This window comes from Lonchura striata, chromosome 3 (assembly GCF_050655825.1).
Source record: "Lonchura striata isolate lonStrDom1 chromosome 3, ASM5065582v1, whole genome shotgun sequence".
Classification (NCBI taxonomy): domain Eukaryota; kingdom Metazoa; phylum Chordata; class Aves; order Passeriformes; family Estrildidae; genus Lonchura; species Lonchura striata.
The window spans coordinates 85313060-85327363 of NC_140705.1; the positions used below are offsets into that span (position 1 = coordinate 85313060).

At 45.4% G+C, this 14304-nt stretch overlaps 1 protein-coding gene across 4 annotated transcripts in view; it reads right to left on the reverse strand.

The window, feature by feature from the left end:
- MDGA1 (MAM domain containing glycosylphosphatidylinositol anchor 1) overlaps window positions 1-14304 on the reverse strand; it is a 206598-nt gene that overhangs the window by 138971 nt on the left and 53323 nt on the right. For all 4 annotated transcript variants that reach the window (XR_014953850.1, XM_085575600.1, XM_021550430.3 and 1 more), the window contains exons 4-8: window positions 13024-13220; window positions 10359-10491; window positions 5421-5690; window positions 4698-5027; window positions 1218-1511 (exon numbers count right to left, since the gene is read on the reverse strand). Coding sequence is in view for 3 of the 4 variants with exons in the window: in XM_085575600.1 (XP_085431726.1) it covers window positions 1218-1511; window positions 4698-5027; window positions 5421-5690; window positions 10359-10491; window positions 13024-13220 (1224 nt within the window). In the remaining variant the exon portion in view is untranslated. The remainder of the gene's footprint in view (window positions 1-1217; window positions 1512-4697; window positions 5028-5420; window positions 5691-10358; window positions 10492-13023; window positions 13221-14304) is intronic.

The following is a 14304-nucleotide window of genomic DNA, read 5'->3' on the forward strand; positions in this document are numbered from 1 at the left end:
TCTTCACACATTTCCCTATCTCATCCTGTAATCTAAGCTCACCATGCTCCTGAATAGACAGAGATAATTTTAAAAGGGGCACTTCAAATACTCAAAGTGCCTGCAGGATTTCACACACCTCTGTTATTGCTGTGCTCCCAGCAGCTCACATTTGTGAGCAGTTTGTCTGGTTGGTTTCAGCCAGGTTGTCTGCTCCGGTCTCACTTCTCTTATTCCTCGGGGGCAAGCCTGGGAGAAGTGTGGCAGCATGTCTAATGAGTGTTGCTGTGCTTGTGTCCGGAGGCTTGTCACTCACAGCCCACAGGCAGCATGCCCAGGTGTAAATTAACCTGTTCCCTGCCTTCCCCACACATGCCAGATCAGCACTGCTCAGAGAACTCTGCCAGTGTTCAACAATCACACCGCACTAATGGGACAAGATCTGCAGGGAGTGCCAAGGCATTTTATCTGGCTGCCTTCCACCAGCCTGATTTGAAGTCTTGTAAGAGAGAGAGCACAGACTTTTGCATGTCAAAACACACCTCAACAGCTGTGGGAGCTGAGCAGCTCCCACTTCTCTGGAGGGAGAAACCACTACAGGGAAAGGATGGAGATGTCACTCAATGCAGCATCCTACCCTCTATGTTCACCTCTGTGTACAGATACTGCCTTCAAGTGGTGCTGGAACAACCAGCCAGAGCTGAAATCGCCCCACATACCTGCTAAGTATCAGCTTCATGTTACTCACAGCCTGGTTGTATGAAAACCATTTGGGAGTACACATTCTCTGTTACCTATCACTGCTTTTCAGACAAAATGATTCAAGCATATCCAGGGGTAACTAAGTTGAAGAAAATGTTGTGGTGTGAAATGATCTAAATAACATTCATTTTCCACCTTTTGAGTACTTTGAAAATACCCTGAAGATATTTTACACACATGTAATGCACAAAAACACACCTGGTAGAGCTGAACTCATTTCCTGACACGGAAATAGAAACCACTGTACACAAATATACACAACGTCTCTCTCTTCCACTTGGAACATACTTGCTATATGGTACCCTGCCTTTAGCCTTGTGTAGCCTGACCAATTAAATATAAACTTTTCAAAGGTCCCCAGACAAAAGAGATGTGTCTACTCAGCCCAGTAAGGAAGCACAATCCTGTCTAGCCCCCAGGCTTTTGTGTACAGAGGCATTCAGGCAGGCACTCCAGTGCTGTATGGTTGTACTCACACTGCACGTTGAGCTGCACCAGGGCTTCCCGGGGCCTGATGTTAAATCCATTGTACCTGGCTGTCTGACACCTATAGGTCCCACTCATTTCTCGGCTCACACTCTCCAGGTGTAGCTTCCCATCGTATGTCTCCATTGTCATTGTCCCTGAAGGCATGGGGGTTTCCTTGTCTACCCGGGACCAGATGATGGGTGGCTTTGGCTTTCCTCGAACCTCGCACTGAAGCTCAGCCCTGGAGCCTTCCCGCACAGTGATGGTGGACTGACCCTTAGGGACACTGATTGTTGGTGGCACTAAAAGAGAGACAAGAAAGGAATAATTTTACACTGAGTTTTCAGCAAGTAAGGAGTAGTCTTGAGATGCTTCTGATGGAATCACACCAACAGCCTTGAACTCCAAAGGTTTCCACTTGACACACTACATCCTTCTATGAACATACTGTCCATGCAAGTTATCTTGCAGGGTCTGGAGCTTCAGGGTACCCAGGAGGATTCCAGTCTTTCCAACAGTGTGTCCCAATATCAATGCCAAGGTCCAGTTGTATTGGGGCAGACTCCAGGCTCACATCCCTCTGTTTTGCAAAATGCTATCCAGCTGCAGGGATAGCATCAAGGAACACCAAAGGCAAAAGCCTCTTTGATCCATTTTCAATTTCTGGTCAGTGAATTTGTCAAGTGGAACTGCAGTCTTTTGGCCAAAATTAGAAATCATATCTGCTGAGGTATGTAGGCAACTTATCCAGGTCAGATCAAAACCAAGACTTAAAGGATAAGTGCTTGTAGATCCCATCTCCAGCTTTCTCAGAGGTCCAAGATCCCTGTTTGTTCCTAAACCACAGCAAGGAGTCAGCTCTTTTTAAGTGTCTTTGCATATTTTACTTTTATTATTTATTTTGGTTTTTATTGGTGAATGCACTGTGAATTTCTCACACCAATAAACCTCTGGCTTATCTGAGTGACAGATGGGTCCCAGCAACAATCACCCCTAGCATCCCTTTGAGGTTGGGAAGAGCTCACCCAGAAGAATTGTGGCTGAGCTGAGGCTAGAATTGGAAGCACATAACACTCAAAAGAAATATCTAGCTATCAACTGACAACCAAAACTTTGCTGATAAACAAAGCTTAAAAGAACTCCAGTGAATACAGGGTACAGAGATGCCAGTGAGAAGAGGTTGGCTGTTCACATCCCCAGTTCCACCAAGAACCCAGGAAGGGGATTTGTGCTAAACCACATGTAATATTGACAATTTATTTGTGCTAGACTTTAGAGTCAACAGTTCAGGTGAGGTAAATATGGTCACAATCTTTTCTGAAAGCTCCTTTTTCAGCCCTGCCTGCTGACAGTGGCAACACTTGGATTGACACTTCCATAACCGCAAAGGCCATGTACTTCGTTTCCATTTAAATCAAAATATAGGACTACAGAAGCTGTAACAAGCTGGTCTGACCAACATTACCTCAATTCAGCTCCAGCAAAGGAGAGTGTGCTATGGTAATTGTACATGTTACAGCCTGCAGCTCTTTATGAAAAAAATTAGGATGGATCCAACCTAATCTCCCTCTGCAGTGACCTCCCTATGCAACACAGAGGCCACATATTCAATTTGCACGTCTCCTGTGGGCTGGGGAATCTCATCACACCCTGTCCTGCAAGGTGTGAAAGGACGGCAGCACTTTCAGTGCTAACGCTGCCAGCAGCCGCTCACCTGGTGAGCAGCAATTTTCTCCACAGGTAAAGTTGTAAATTGCATTTGAAGATTTTTTTTTTTTTTTAATTAAAGCTATCACCTTGGAGCTGCTTGGTGGAGGCAACCACTTTGATGAGCTCAGGCTTTGTTCAGTGGGGAAACATGGAGCCACTGCTGCTGTCCTCTTGTTCTGATCCTGCAGAGCAAGGTGTTTTATATGGGAATACATATTGGAGGTGGCTTGCTGCTGATTATGGGGATGTTGCATGTTGGACAGCCTTGGCTGCTTCATGGAGGGCTGCTCCAGCAGGGATGGCTGTTTTCATTCTCTGGGACACAAAGCAGTCCTGCTGGCCCGGGCTGCCAAAGAGAGGCTTCAAAATGCCCCAGGCTGACCTCCTTCTCTTCCTCAGTGGCAGCATCCACACAGGCATATGGGGCTCACTCTCCTCCAGACAGGCACAGGGCAACCTGTCACCACAGACACTTCCTTTAACACAGCAACTAGTTGGTGCCTGGGTCTCCCATCTCTTCACAGCCTCCCACCCTTGCAATCTTAAACACAACTGCACTCTGCCATCTAGTGATCTTGGGCAAAAAGAATTGTTCCAGGTGGTATCAGCCATACAAGTTTGGGAAAGCCAATTTTGCACCAGGATTGGCGAGTTCCCCCGGTTTTGTTCCCTGTTGGGTTGGTGTCAGCTGGCATGGAGAGGTCCTACCTTCCATGGGTGTCCACAGAAAGGAAGGACTATTCTTTAGTGTTTAGTGGATCCACAGCACAGTCAGAGCTCAGTCTCCAGGCTGCTAACAAGAACTGGATGCAATCTGACCAGAAGCAGGCTGCCCCTAGTATCTCTAATGGGAGACAAGGGCTTCCCAAAGTACCAGCAGTAGTTGCAACATGTTTTTCTGGGGAGATGAAGTGATCAGCATACAGAATCAAGAGTGAGATCAGCCTGGCCTGTGGATCCAGCACAACCAGGAACTGAGAAGTAACATTCTGTGAAGGTGCAAGTCAAAATCTGTGGGCAGCTCACTCCCCTGAGGAATCTTCATCAGGTTACTAACATAATGCTTCTTTGTGCTGCACTTTTGTTCCTGGAAAGGCAGCACAATGACATGGATGTAATGGAGAGCACAGCTGGACCCACCGCTTCAGCAGAAACAGAAAGAGAGCCCTGAGACTATATTTTAGTCCCCAGCATGACAGACAAACATTGACATATTTGTCCAGTCCTTGGTGAGCCATGGGGTGAAGCTCTGACCCTGATTTTACCGGGGAGGCATTTATAACACAGGCACTCCTATAGAGAGGGCCTAAGACAGACTGCATTTGCAATCCAGCAAACATTAAAAGTCTTCATAGACATTTTATCTTGGACACAATGCCAAAGAAATGAAAGAGCAGCTTTTTTTCTCTTTTACTCTCTTCTAAGCAAAGGGACACTTGAAATTTGCTGAAATACCACCACTTCTTCCTTCACAGTGTGGAGGTTTGTTTGAACAATCACACTGTAAAGCTGTCTCTGTAGCTGGAGTGCACTTTGTATTTTTCATAGGGAGAAAGCATAAAGGAAGATCTACTTGGTACGCAATACATCTGACAGAGAAGTTGTAACTATTGCCCATCTCCAATCTAAGTGCTTGCCTGAGGATGTAAGACCTTTCTTCACTAGCATTCAAGACATGCATGTGAAGTTCTTCAAAAAATCTAGAGGCATGGGGCTGTGGGGCAGTCAGTGATGCCAAACACTCCTCTGGGGTCCCCACCTGCCAGAGAGAGGCTCACCTGTCTCTGAGGAAATGTTCACCTCCACACTGAGGTCAGGAATGGGTGCTCCCTGGAAGGTAGCCACACACAGGTAGGTGCCATAGTCACTGAATCTCAGGTCAATAATCTCCAAGCTGCAGGTCACGGGTGGGAGCTCAGGGTCATTGCGGGTGATGAGTAACCGGTCTGAGAACCTGGCTGGTTTTCCGTTCTTGTACCATGAATAGACAACCTTCTCCTGGGGGACGGCATCTACATGGCATGAGAGCTTCAAGTCCTGGCCTAACTGGATGGTCTCACTCTCTTTGATCACATCAGGAGTGATTTGGAATGTAGCATTCTTCATGGCTGAGATGAACAGAAGTGCAAAACTGGTTAGGGATATTGAAGTATCTTGCATGGGACAGGAAAACTGTTCTTTGCTACTCAGGAAGGCAACATTTCCATGCAAAATCTGCCCAAAGATCTCTCCCATTCATGTTCTCACAAAATGTCCCAAGGGCCTCACATCTGGTAGTCTGGGATCATCCAATTCAGGATAATGCTACAGCCCAGGATGAAGCTGCAAGCAATGCTAGCACAGCCATTGGTCTGGGAGAAGAGAAACTAGCACAGACACTTCTCCAGAATATTAATTACTACTAAATATCACATTCACCCTCAGCTGTACAAGAACCGCCAGGAGGAATGCAATTCCCCTACTCCCTGAAAACACAGTCTCAGAGAAAAGCAGCAACTTACACCGCACCAGCAGGTTCACAGTCTTCTTTGCCGGGTTCCCCACATTGTTGATAGCTGTGCAGTTGTAGTAGCCTGAGTCCTCCACACGGATCCTCCAGATGGTGAGGTTGCCTCCTTGCAAGAGGCTGTTGGGAGGCATTGGGCCAGGAGAGTGGGACCAAACCACTTCTGGTTGTGGGTCACCACCTGTCAGAGAGCACTGCATAGTGATGTTGTCACCAGGGTTGACCACCAGAGTCTCATTGACAGACAGCTTCAGAGCAGGTGGGGCTGAAAAAGCACAAAGAGGGGCACTTCAGAGGCTGAGAAAGACCCATCCACTTGCCTGTGCACAGCTTCATACTTTTATGATTTGTTCTTGTCGATGGCTGGTTTGAGTAGGGACAGCTGGAAAGATCTATGAATTGATTACAAATATGAGGTGTTTGTGAATTTAAAGAATGATCATTATCATGTCTTAGAATGAGAACACTACTCTTTTATGGCTAGGAAACAGAGCATGCAGGACCCCACACTGCCCTAGAAAACACTCTACCAGTAGTGCTTAGGACTGGGGCACAAAGCAGCTATGACATTTTATCAGTGCTTAGTGCAGGCTTTAGGATGCAGGTCAGAAGAAAAGCCTGATAAATCCATTCTGCATGTATAGGGGTGGCAAACAGGAAACATTTGGCAGTGAAAAGCCCAAGCTCTGACATTTCAGACCATTGAACAAGTGCAGCACTTGTTCAATATGACAAGTATAAGGGCAATGGAAACCCTTGTAGCCTTGCTGGAGAGGTGAAGGAGAATGGATAGCCTCAAAGGAGCCTGCTTGAACCCAACCATGCTTGTGCTCAGGGACAGCTGGCATTAAACAACTCCTCTCATTCTGAGTTTCCATCCCAAGAAGCAAGCTTTAGGGAAGGTCTATCATTAAAAAAAGCTGTCCTCAGCTATCCCATGATACGCCTCTCTATCTCTCACACCCAACTAGACATCTTTGAGAGGCAAAGGCTTTTTCAAGCAGATAGTCCTTGCAACTTGGAGACTGATATGGAGGACCAGGACCTGTCTGGACCTTAACAGACCATTAACATCAGCTCTGAACCTGCTCTTAATCTCCTTCACCTCCTCGGGTGTTTAATATGCTTTTCTGTACACCTGGGTGGTATCACAATCAGAGCAACTCTCCTTCATATTCAGTTGAGCTGAGACTGATTCAAAGTGTCTAGACAACCTCTCCTTTGAATGCCCTGGTACCTGTTTTTTTGTTTTATTTTATTTCTGTAACCTTCTCACTACATCCCCCTCCAGGAACTGATCCAAAATCCTTCCTCTTGTATTCTCCATTCCATTCCATGAAAAGTCTTTCAAAGCCTCTATGAGCACTACTGACTCCATCCAGACAGAGCTGAGAAAGTAGCAGTCCCCAGCAAAAAAGCAGAGTATGTTTTAAATAACAGCCATAATAATGCAAAATAAGACATTGTTCCATATTCATGAAGCCTGATTTAACAGCATCATTATTTCTGCCTCTTCTCTCCCTGGACATTGTGTTAATGAGCTATGCTGTATTTGTGTTGGATCTCTGAATTACAGCCTGTAAAAACAAGGCAAGGAGGACTCTCCTCTCCTCAGCACTGGTGCCATAATTTAGCAACACAACTACTGCTGGGATATTGCTTTGGTGTACTGAATATAATAACTTCCCTGGCCACTGCACATGCTATCTGTGTCAGAGATGGCCAGCTATGCCTAAGGAAGAAGGTGTCTCTTCTGCTACCTGCAGTGGCCATTTTGAGGCCAGTGGTTGGAGCCTTTGAATTTCGGGAGGCTACAGCCTGCACACAAAGAGGTCTCTTTGCAGGAGTCTTGTAAATAGTGTGCAAGGGTTAATGCTTATTAAATAGCAAAGGAAGGATTTGCATATCCTCACCAAGCTCCAGATGGTTTCATGAGATAGTATGAACCCAGAAATGCAATAGCTCAATTCACTGTGGTTGGGCAGGACACATTCCTGTCATTAACTCAGTGTAGCTGACCCCTGTTTCTGCCCTCAGACATTGAACTGGTCTCAGGTTAACAGTGCACAAACTGGCAGATGCAGCATCTTGCCTGGGAATCTTCATCCCTCCCTGTTAGAGACAGAGGAAGCCTGAGACCAGCCCATGTCCAGAGAGAAGGTGTCAGAGTTGGGGAGCACAAACCAGAGATCCTGCAGGCTCTGGTTAAGACCTAGGGCTCTTGCAGATTTAGGGTTGGATATGCAAGTATCTGACCCACACCCATCTTGCCCGACTCTGGGCAAGGCAACAGGTTAAAAAGGTGACATGCTGGTACAAGCACTGCGTGAGGGCAGGCTGTGTGTGCATGAGTGAATGAGGCAGGGAAAATGCAAATCTGCCACCTGCCACAGCACCAGGAACAAGCTCCCATGACATGCACCAAAATGGAGCCTTGGCTGTGGCAGCCTGCATGGGTTACCACTCCTCATTCCCACTCCCATCATCAGACAGAGGTTAACAGACTGCAGGCATTGTTATGCAGGAGATGAGTCTCATTTATTTGTAACCTGTGGCAATTCGTTTTGTTCTTGGCTCAGAAAACCTGCTGGTGGAGTCTGCTGAGCAGCGAGGGGACCATTAAAAACAAAGAATCACTTTCAATTCCCTTTGAAATCAAATTTGCTGCAGTAAAACTGCAGGAGAATTAACCAGTTGGACTGCTTAATTTTGCAGAAGTTGAGGAAGGGGGAGAAGTCAGGCTGACCCTGCTGGAGTGGGAGATGTCAGCATGGTGTTGAGCTAGTCCTGTGGCTCTGTGGGCCCAGCCTGCTGCTCTGGAGCCAGGCAACAGCTGACGAACAGAGAGGGAGCAGGGACATCTCCTTCCCACTAAGGTTGCAGACAAAGAACCCATTCCGGGCTGCAAGGCCCAAGTTGCTAAACAGAGCTTCTGAGAAATCCCTCTCCTGACCAGAGACTGTGATCTGCCCAAGGGACACTGAGGACCCAACTGAGGAACAGCAAAGGAGCTGAGGAGAATCCCCTGGCCTGACCTGACCCACCACTTCACCTCAAGGTCTGTAGTGCCTGGACTATAAATATTTAAGAGAGAGAAATTTCCAAGCATTTTAGCACCCTTTGAGCCCTTCTCAGTTGTAAAGGCAAAGGCATCCTGAGTGAAGCTGCTCAGGATTCTGGGCACAGACAGGTCTAGAGAAACTGTGAAAGCACAAGAGCAAGGGGAACAGAAAAGACCTAGGGAAAATAGGAGAGAATTATAGAATTTAATTTAAATATTTCCTCACCTTTGTACAATACTTCCTACAAGGCAAGCAAGCCATATAGTATTTCATGTTAAATATAGCCATACTATTTAAGACCAACCCTGCTCACACTGCAATGCCAGCTTCATTTTCCCTGCCAACTTTTAATACAATTTGCTAAGAACACATTTTCCATGGTACCTTAGAGCTTGTAGTGCCAAGCTCCACTGTAACTATGTATAAATATGCATTTATAATTAAAAAACATGAAAAAAAAAAAAAACCCCTCAGTAGATGCGCTTAAGAAGCTGGTGTAAATTGAGACATATAGCTGACTTGTCATCAAGCACAACCTGAAAATATATTTTCCCCATTCACTTGGTACAGGGGCTGGATTGAAATGAGGAGTATTTTCCCTGTGCTTGGGCTGGCAGGGGGAGTGGACATAAAGACAAATTTGATTTTCTAACTCTTCAAAGTTAAATGTACACAGGGAAGAAGAGCTGTATTAGATCCCTTTCTTCATCATGAGCAGAAGATATGTTTTTAAAGGGAATATATCAACATTTGCTACACTCTCATCCTGAGAGAAATTCAGCTAATAGGGTGAGTTGTTCAAGATATGTTTAGAAATCTTACTACAAAGAGAATACTTTTTTGTGACATTAGCTATAATTCACTTTCCTAAAGTCATTATTTTTTTCTTTCTACATAAAATGAGGCAACTATTGTTCTGCACATTGGAACTCAACTCAGATCAATAAACATAATTTAAACAGTATCAATAGTATCCTGTCAACAGTTAACAACATCAAAAAAAGTTCTGTTTCCACTGCACAAAGGTGACACAAGCGATGCAAACTGCTTTGTGTTACATTAGAGAGGTGAATAATTCAAACAGCTACAATGCCTTTCTCTCTGATCATGGAATACCTCAGGGTTGGAAATAATTTCCTGACATTTACTTATTATTTGCAAATATTCAACACACATGGGAGCTTTACAGGTGGGGATTCTTATTGTGTGTGTGATTTTGGTTTGGGTTTTTTTAATGGACAGGTTGCAATCAAGTCCTTGCCAGTATTTGATACATGTCACTTAGTTATCATTCACTTATTGCACATCAAGCAAGAGGCACCAAAGTGAATCTGCTCACAACTGGAGGTTCCCTCAAGCACTGCCAGGATAAATATGAGTTTAAAATTTATTTATTGGGAAGGCACCGTAGATGTATGCTTTCCACAAACTCTGTTACCAGCGGAGCCTGTTACCTGGGAGGTGCCTATAGCACAGCCTGGCAAAATAGGCTGGAGACACACATGGATGAATTATTTGTAAGAACTCCTTCAGCATTCTAGACTGTAGCAAATCTATTTTTAAAGTCACTTAGAATTATAAATAAATAAAACAGTGTATGAATTAGAAACTACATAGTGCCTCAACACCTACATGTTGTCTGTTTTAATGATCTCATGGCAGGCCTTGCCACATGCAGTGCTACAAGAAACTAGAGCAGCCCTGGCCACAAGACTTCCATGTGAAGGATCTGTAATCCTGGCAGTGATGTAAATAAGGTTGAGGTGCTGCTGGCCCTGGACAGAGTTCTGTGTTATTCTCATGGAGAAGTAATGGTTGTTGAGGAGGTGAAGGGTCAGAGGGCTGGAGGGACCCATCCTGTCCCCTCTTACCTGTGGTGTTTGTGAGCTGGAAGGTGATGGATTTGTCAGGGATACTGCAGACATTGCGGACAGACACCTGGCATGTGTAGCTGGCGTAATCCTGAGGTCGAAGGTTCTTCAGCTTCAGGACTTTAGTTTCACCCTGGGATTTGGGAAAAATAGGGGCAAGAAAAGACACAAGTGTCCAAATCACAGATCATCATTCTAAGCCCATATCCTTTCCAAAGTTTACAGATTATCAGCAGCTCCCATGAAAACCTTAGGGAACTGTAGAGATTTCAAGCCCCCCACAGCTCTATGTTAAGGATACACAAAATGTTTGCAGTGGTCATTTCACCTCCAGGGTTTCACAAAACACCCAGCAACTGACTGACATGACTTGAAAGCACTGCCAAACAGGTGTGGGCATGATTTCTCATCAACTAGTGCCAGAAACATCTTGTAGAACATAACAAACCTTAACCATTTCAGAACAGACCCTGAGATCTAACTCAGATGTCAGTAGGAACCCAAAGGAAGTCACTGGGGATGGAATACTGCCAAACCAAAGTAAACAAAGTTAATGAAGATGTGTTCTGTAGTTTTTTATTTATGGTATGTAGAAAGCTCTGAGAATTATCCTATGGTTTGCATACCCTGCAACTCATATGTCTTCTGCTGACAGCTTGTTGCTGCTGTTCTCCTTGACTTTGTCTAAATCTCTTCTGGAGAGACCATTCCATAACTGCCTGCAAGTATGAGGAGGTGTCAGCATGACAAATCCTCCTGCGGACAACCTTAAGGGACTGGACAATGAGCTCAGGAATGCTAATATGCAGAGAACAAGGATGTGGAGTGAGTATATTAGAATGATAAAACCTAGGGCGCTGATAACCCAAGAGAGTCCTGTCCCCTGAGAATTTTTGCTATGCCACGCAAATTATGGCATATGCATGTCATCTACATCCTTAAAGGGTCATATGTATCTCCTGTTTATTAATTAGTGAATTTAGGTATATTGGGTATAAACCATATACCTAAAGTAAGTGTAAGTTAGTTTTAAAAAGCTTAAACAGTGAAATCTTCACCTAGTTTTTCATGTAAAAGCCTAGCCAAACCTGACACTGACAGAGGTTCATCTCTAAGACAACACTGCAAGTACCCTTCATACCAGTGAAGGGTACTTTTTTAAGCATTCCAGACAGATTTTCCCCTTCCAACAGTGCTGCAGAGGTGTCTTTTTGTTAACTTCAATTCTTACCAACCCAAACTTACAGGCTTATGCTGGTGTTAAGGAGAGGACTGCAAGGGCATGCCTGTCTGAGCACAGCAGTCCCAGCACCCTCTTTCAGAGCTAGGAATGACCCATCATGTGAGGAGCATTGTCTGAGAGGAGTTGTAGCACGCTGGGTCATTTAAACATTAATGCTGCAACATGGTGAATTTTTTCCAGGTGCCTTATTTAGCTAGAGAAAATATCCCAAGTCCTAAGACATCCTCTCATTAGGCAACATCTCCTATTAATTACACTGAGCCTAGTGAAAACTGGAAGAGCCCATGGTGACTTCCTCCCAAGGCCAGGGATGTCCTAGCTGAGAGACACAGCACACAGACAAAGCTGTCTTCAGGGCCAAACAGTGTTTCTGCAAATCTGCCACAAACCTGCAGCTCTCTCCTCCCTCCTCATCCCCCTGAATATTTCCATTTGGATGCCCATTTCTGCGACCTACAGAGATGGCGTGTTTCAATAAAATATGAACATGACTACATTAACTTAAAGGTTGCCTGGGGCATTGCTCAGAAATCAAACTCAGCCAGAATGTGCTCTGGGCCCAACTTTGGGAATGCAGGAAGGTGCTTGGGATGAGACAGGAGCCCTGGGGAGCTGCCCTTTCAGCCGTTCCTTCCCACCCATCCCTGCCATGTGCTCCCTAGCAGCCCTGCTGGAAGTACTGGGGCTGATTAGCATCTAAAGGACATTTAGCTCCTGAGCTCAGCTTAGGGTAACATGCCCAGAGTGCCCTAACAAAAAAAAGAGTTCCCTTCCATCTCCCATTGCATTGGCCAATTAATTACTGCGAAGAAAGTGGTGTTTATAGGGAAAACCTGGTTGTGCAGGGCAAGTCCAATACAGGCAAGCAGGAGACGGAGAAAAGACATGGACACCTTGTCCCAAGACAAGTCAGGAAGCGCCCAGGCATTGGGCTCCCCATTACTTGCGGCCATTAGAAAAACTCATGGATCCCACAGCAATGCCTGCCATTTGCTCACACTGCTAAGCAGGAAGCCCTTCCCTGATATATGGAGCCTGGGCACTCAATTAAGAAAAAAAAAAAAAATTAGTGATGGGATATAGAGGAAATCCAGTCTTGGGATTTTTTGGATTTTAGTCTCAGCCATCCAACAGCTGCATAACCTCAGTAGGGGAGCTGTGTCACTGCTCTCAGGGGCAGCAATAAAAAGAGAAAGGTACTCCTAGGCCACACTCCCTGCTACTGCTCTACTCCTCTTATACCCTGGGAATGTGCATGCAGAAGGAAGGTCTACCAGCCCTTCTGGAGGCAGCCCTCCTTACAGTGGCCTGCACCTTCTCCCCAGCATCCTAATCCATGCAGGGAAGGAAACACCACCCACTACAGTGCCCTGCATCAGCAAGACACTCAACGCAAGCTGGCAGAGGTTTGCTTATTTTCACCTGTGTGTAAAGGGGTTCATAGATGTCCACACCATTGTCCTGACTGTGAGAAAGTGTTTCAGCTCCCCGTTTCCAGATGAAGCGAGCTGGGGGGTTGGAGTTGACCGTGCAGCGGAGGAAGACGGTCTTCTCCTGGTAGAAGCTGCCACGTACATCACTGATGGTCTGGTGAACGGTGAGAACAGGTTCATCTAGATCTGGAACGGAGGTAAGGAAGTCGCAGCCATTGTTAGCAAAGCTTGGCCTGCGTGTACAGCCTGCAGAGCAGATGATGCTCCAGGTACCACTGAGGAGAGGGGAAGGTCCCACACATCTGGCTGATGACAAGTGCTGATTTAAGAGCAATTTTACTACCTGAAGGCAGGTAGCACAACCAATATTCAAAGGGAACACACAGGAGAAGCCAGAACTCTCCCGCTCACCATGCAAACCTTCAGAGAATAGAAAGCAGTCTCTGGTTTGCAGAGCCCCATGCAGTCTTCAGATAAACCCACCTGCCTGCCACATGTGTCTCAGAGCAGTGGGCTGCCTCATATTCCTCAATGGTATCCCCCTACAAAAAAATCACTACTTTCTCCTTCAGTGAGAGGTCAAAAGGATGCCAGGAAGCTCTGTTCCATCATGATTTCTCCATCTTCTAGTTCCCAAATCTTTCCTGAAATCATGGGACTAAACCCAGGGCTGTGAGATGTCCATACAAATCACATGACAAATCTTCAAGACAAGGTATGAAAGTAAAAAAATCAGGACAAGATCAAGGAGCTGAGTTAGGAAGTCATCTAGACAGGGCAAATCTCATGAGGAATCATGGTAATATGAGATGCAAAACATTGTAATAGGTATGCATAATTTCTCTCTCTTCCTATTAAATATCCTCTGTGTATTTTTTTCAAAGTCTGTATCAGCTGTCTTTGGCAACTTCTAGTTACTGAAACACCATTACCCCTCCCTAAACTGATGAGATTCTTTTGTTCTCTTTCTTTACAGAAGATGCTCCTTTCAATTCTCTTATTGTACCTGCACCAGACACACAACCACTATGACTGAATCAATGGTTATCAGTGGCTACATTTGCAAGGACAGAAGCAATAGTCCTGCAGGAAGAGGATTTTTTCCGTCTACACAGAGCACACTGCCTCCTACAGCTGCCCACCTGCAAAAAAGGGAAGAATTTCTGAGAAGTTGCAGCAGGTTTGTTTGAATGTTTGAACATTAAGGTAGCATGGGGGACACCTCAGAGGCAGTGGATCTTTCTCCTTGCAAAACCACTTGGAGACTGAG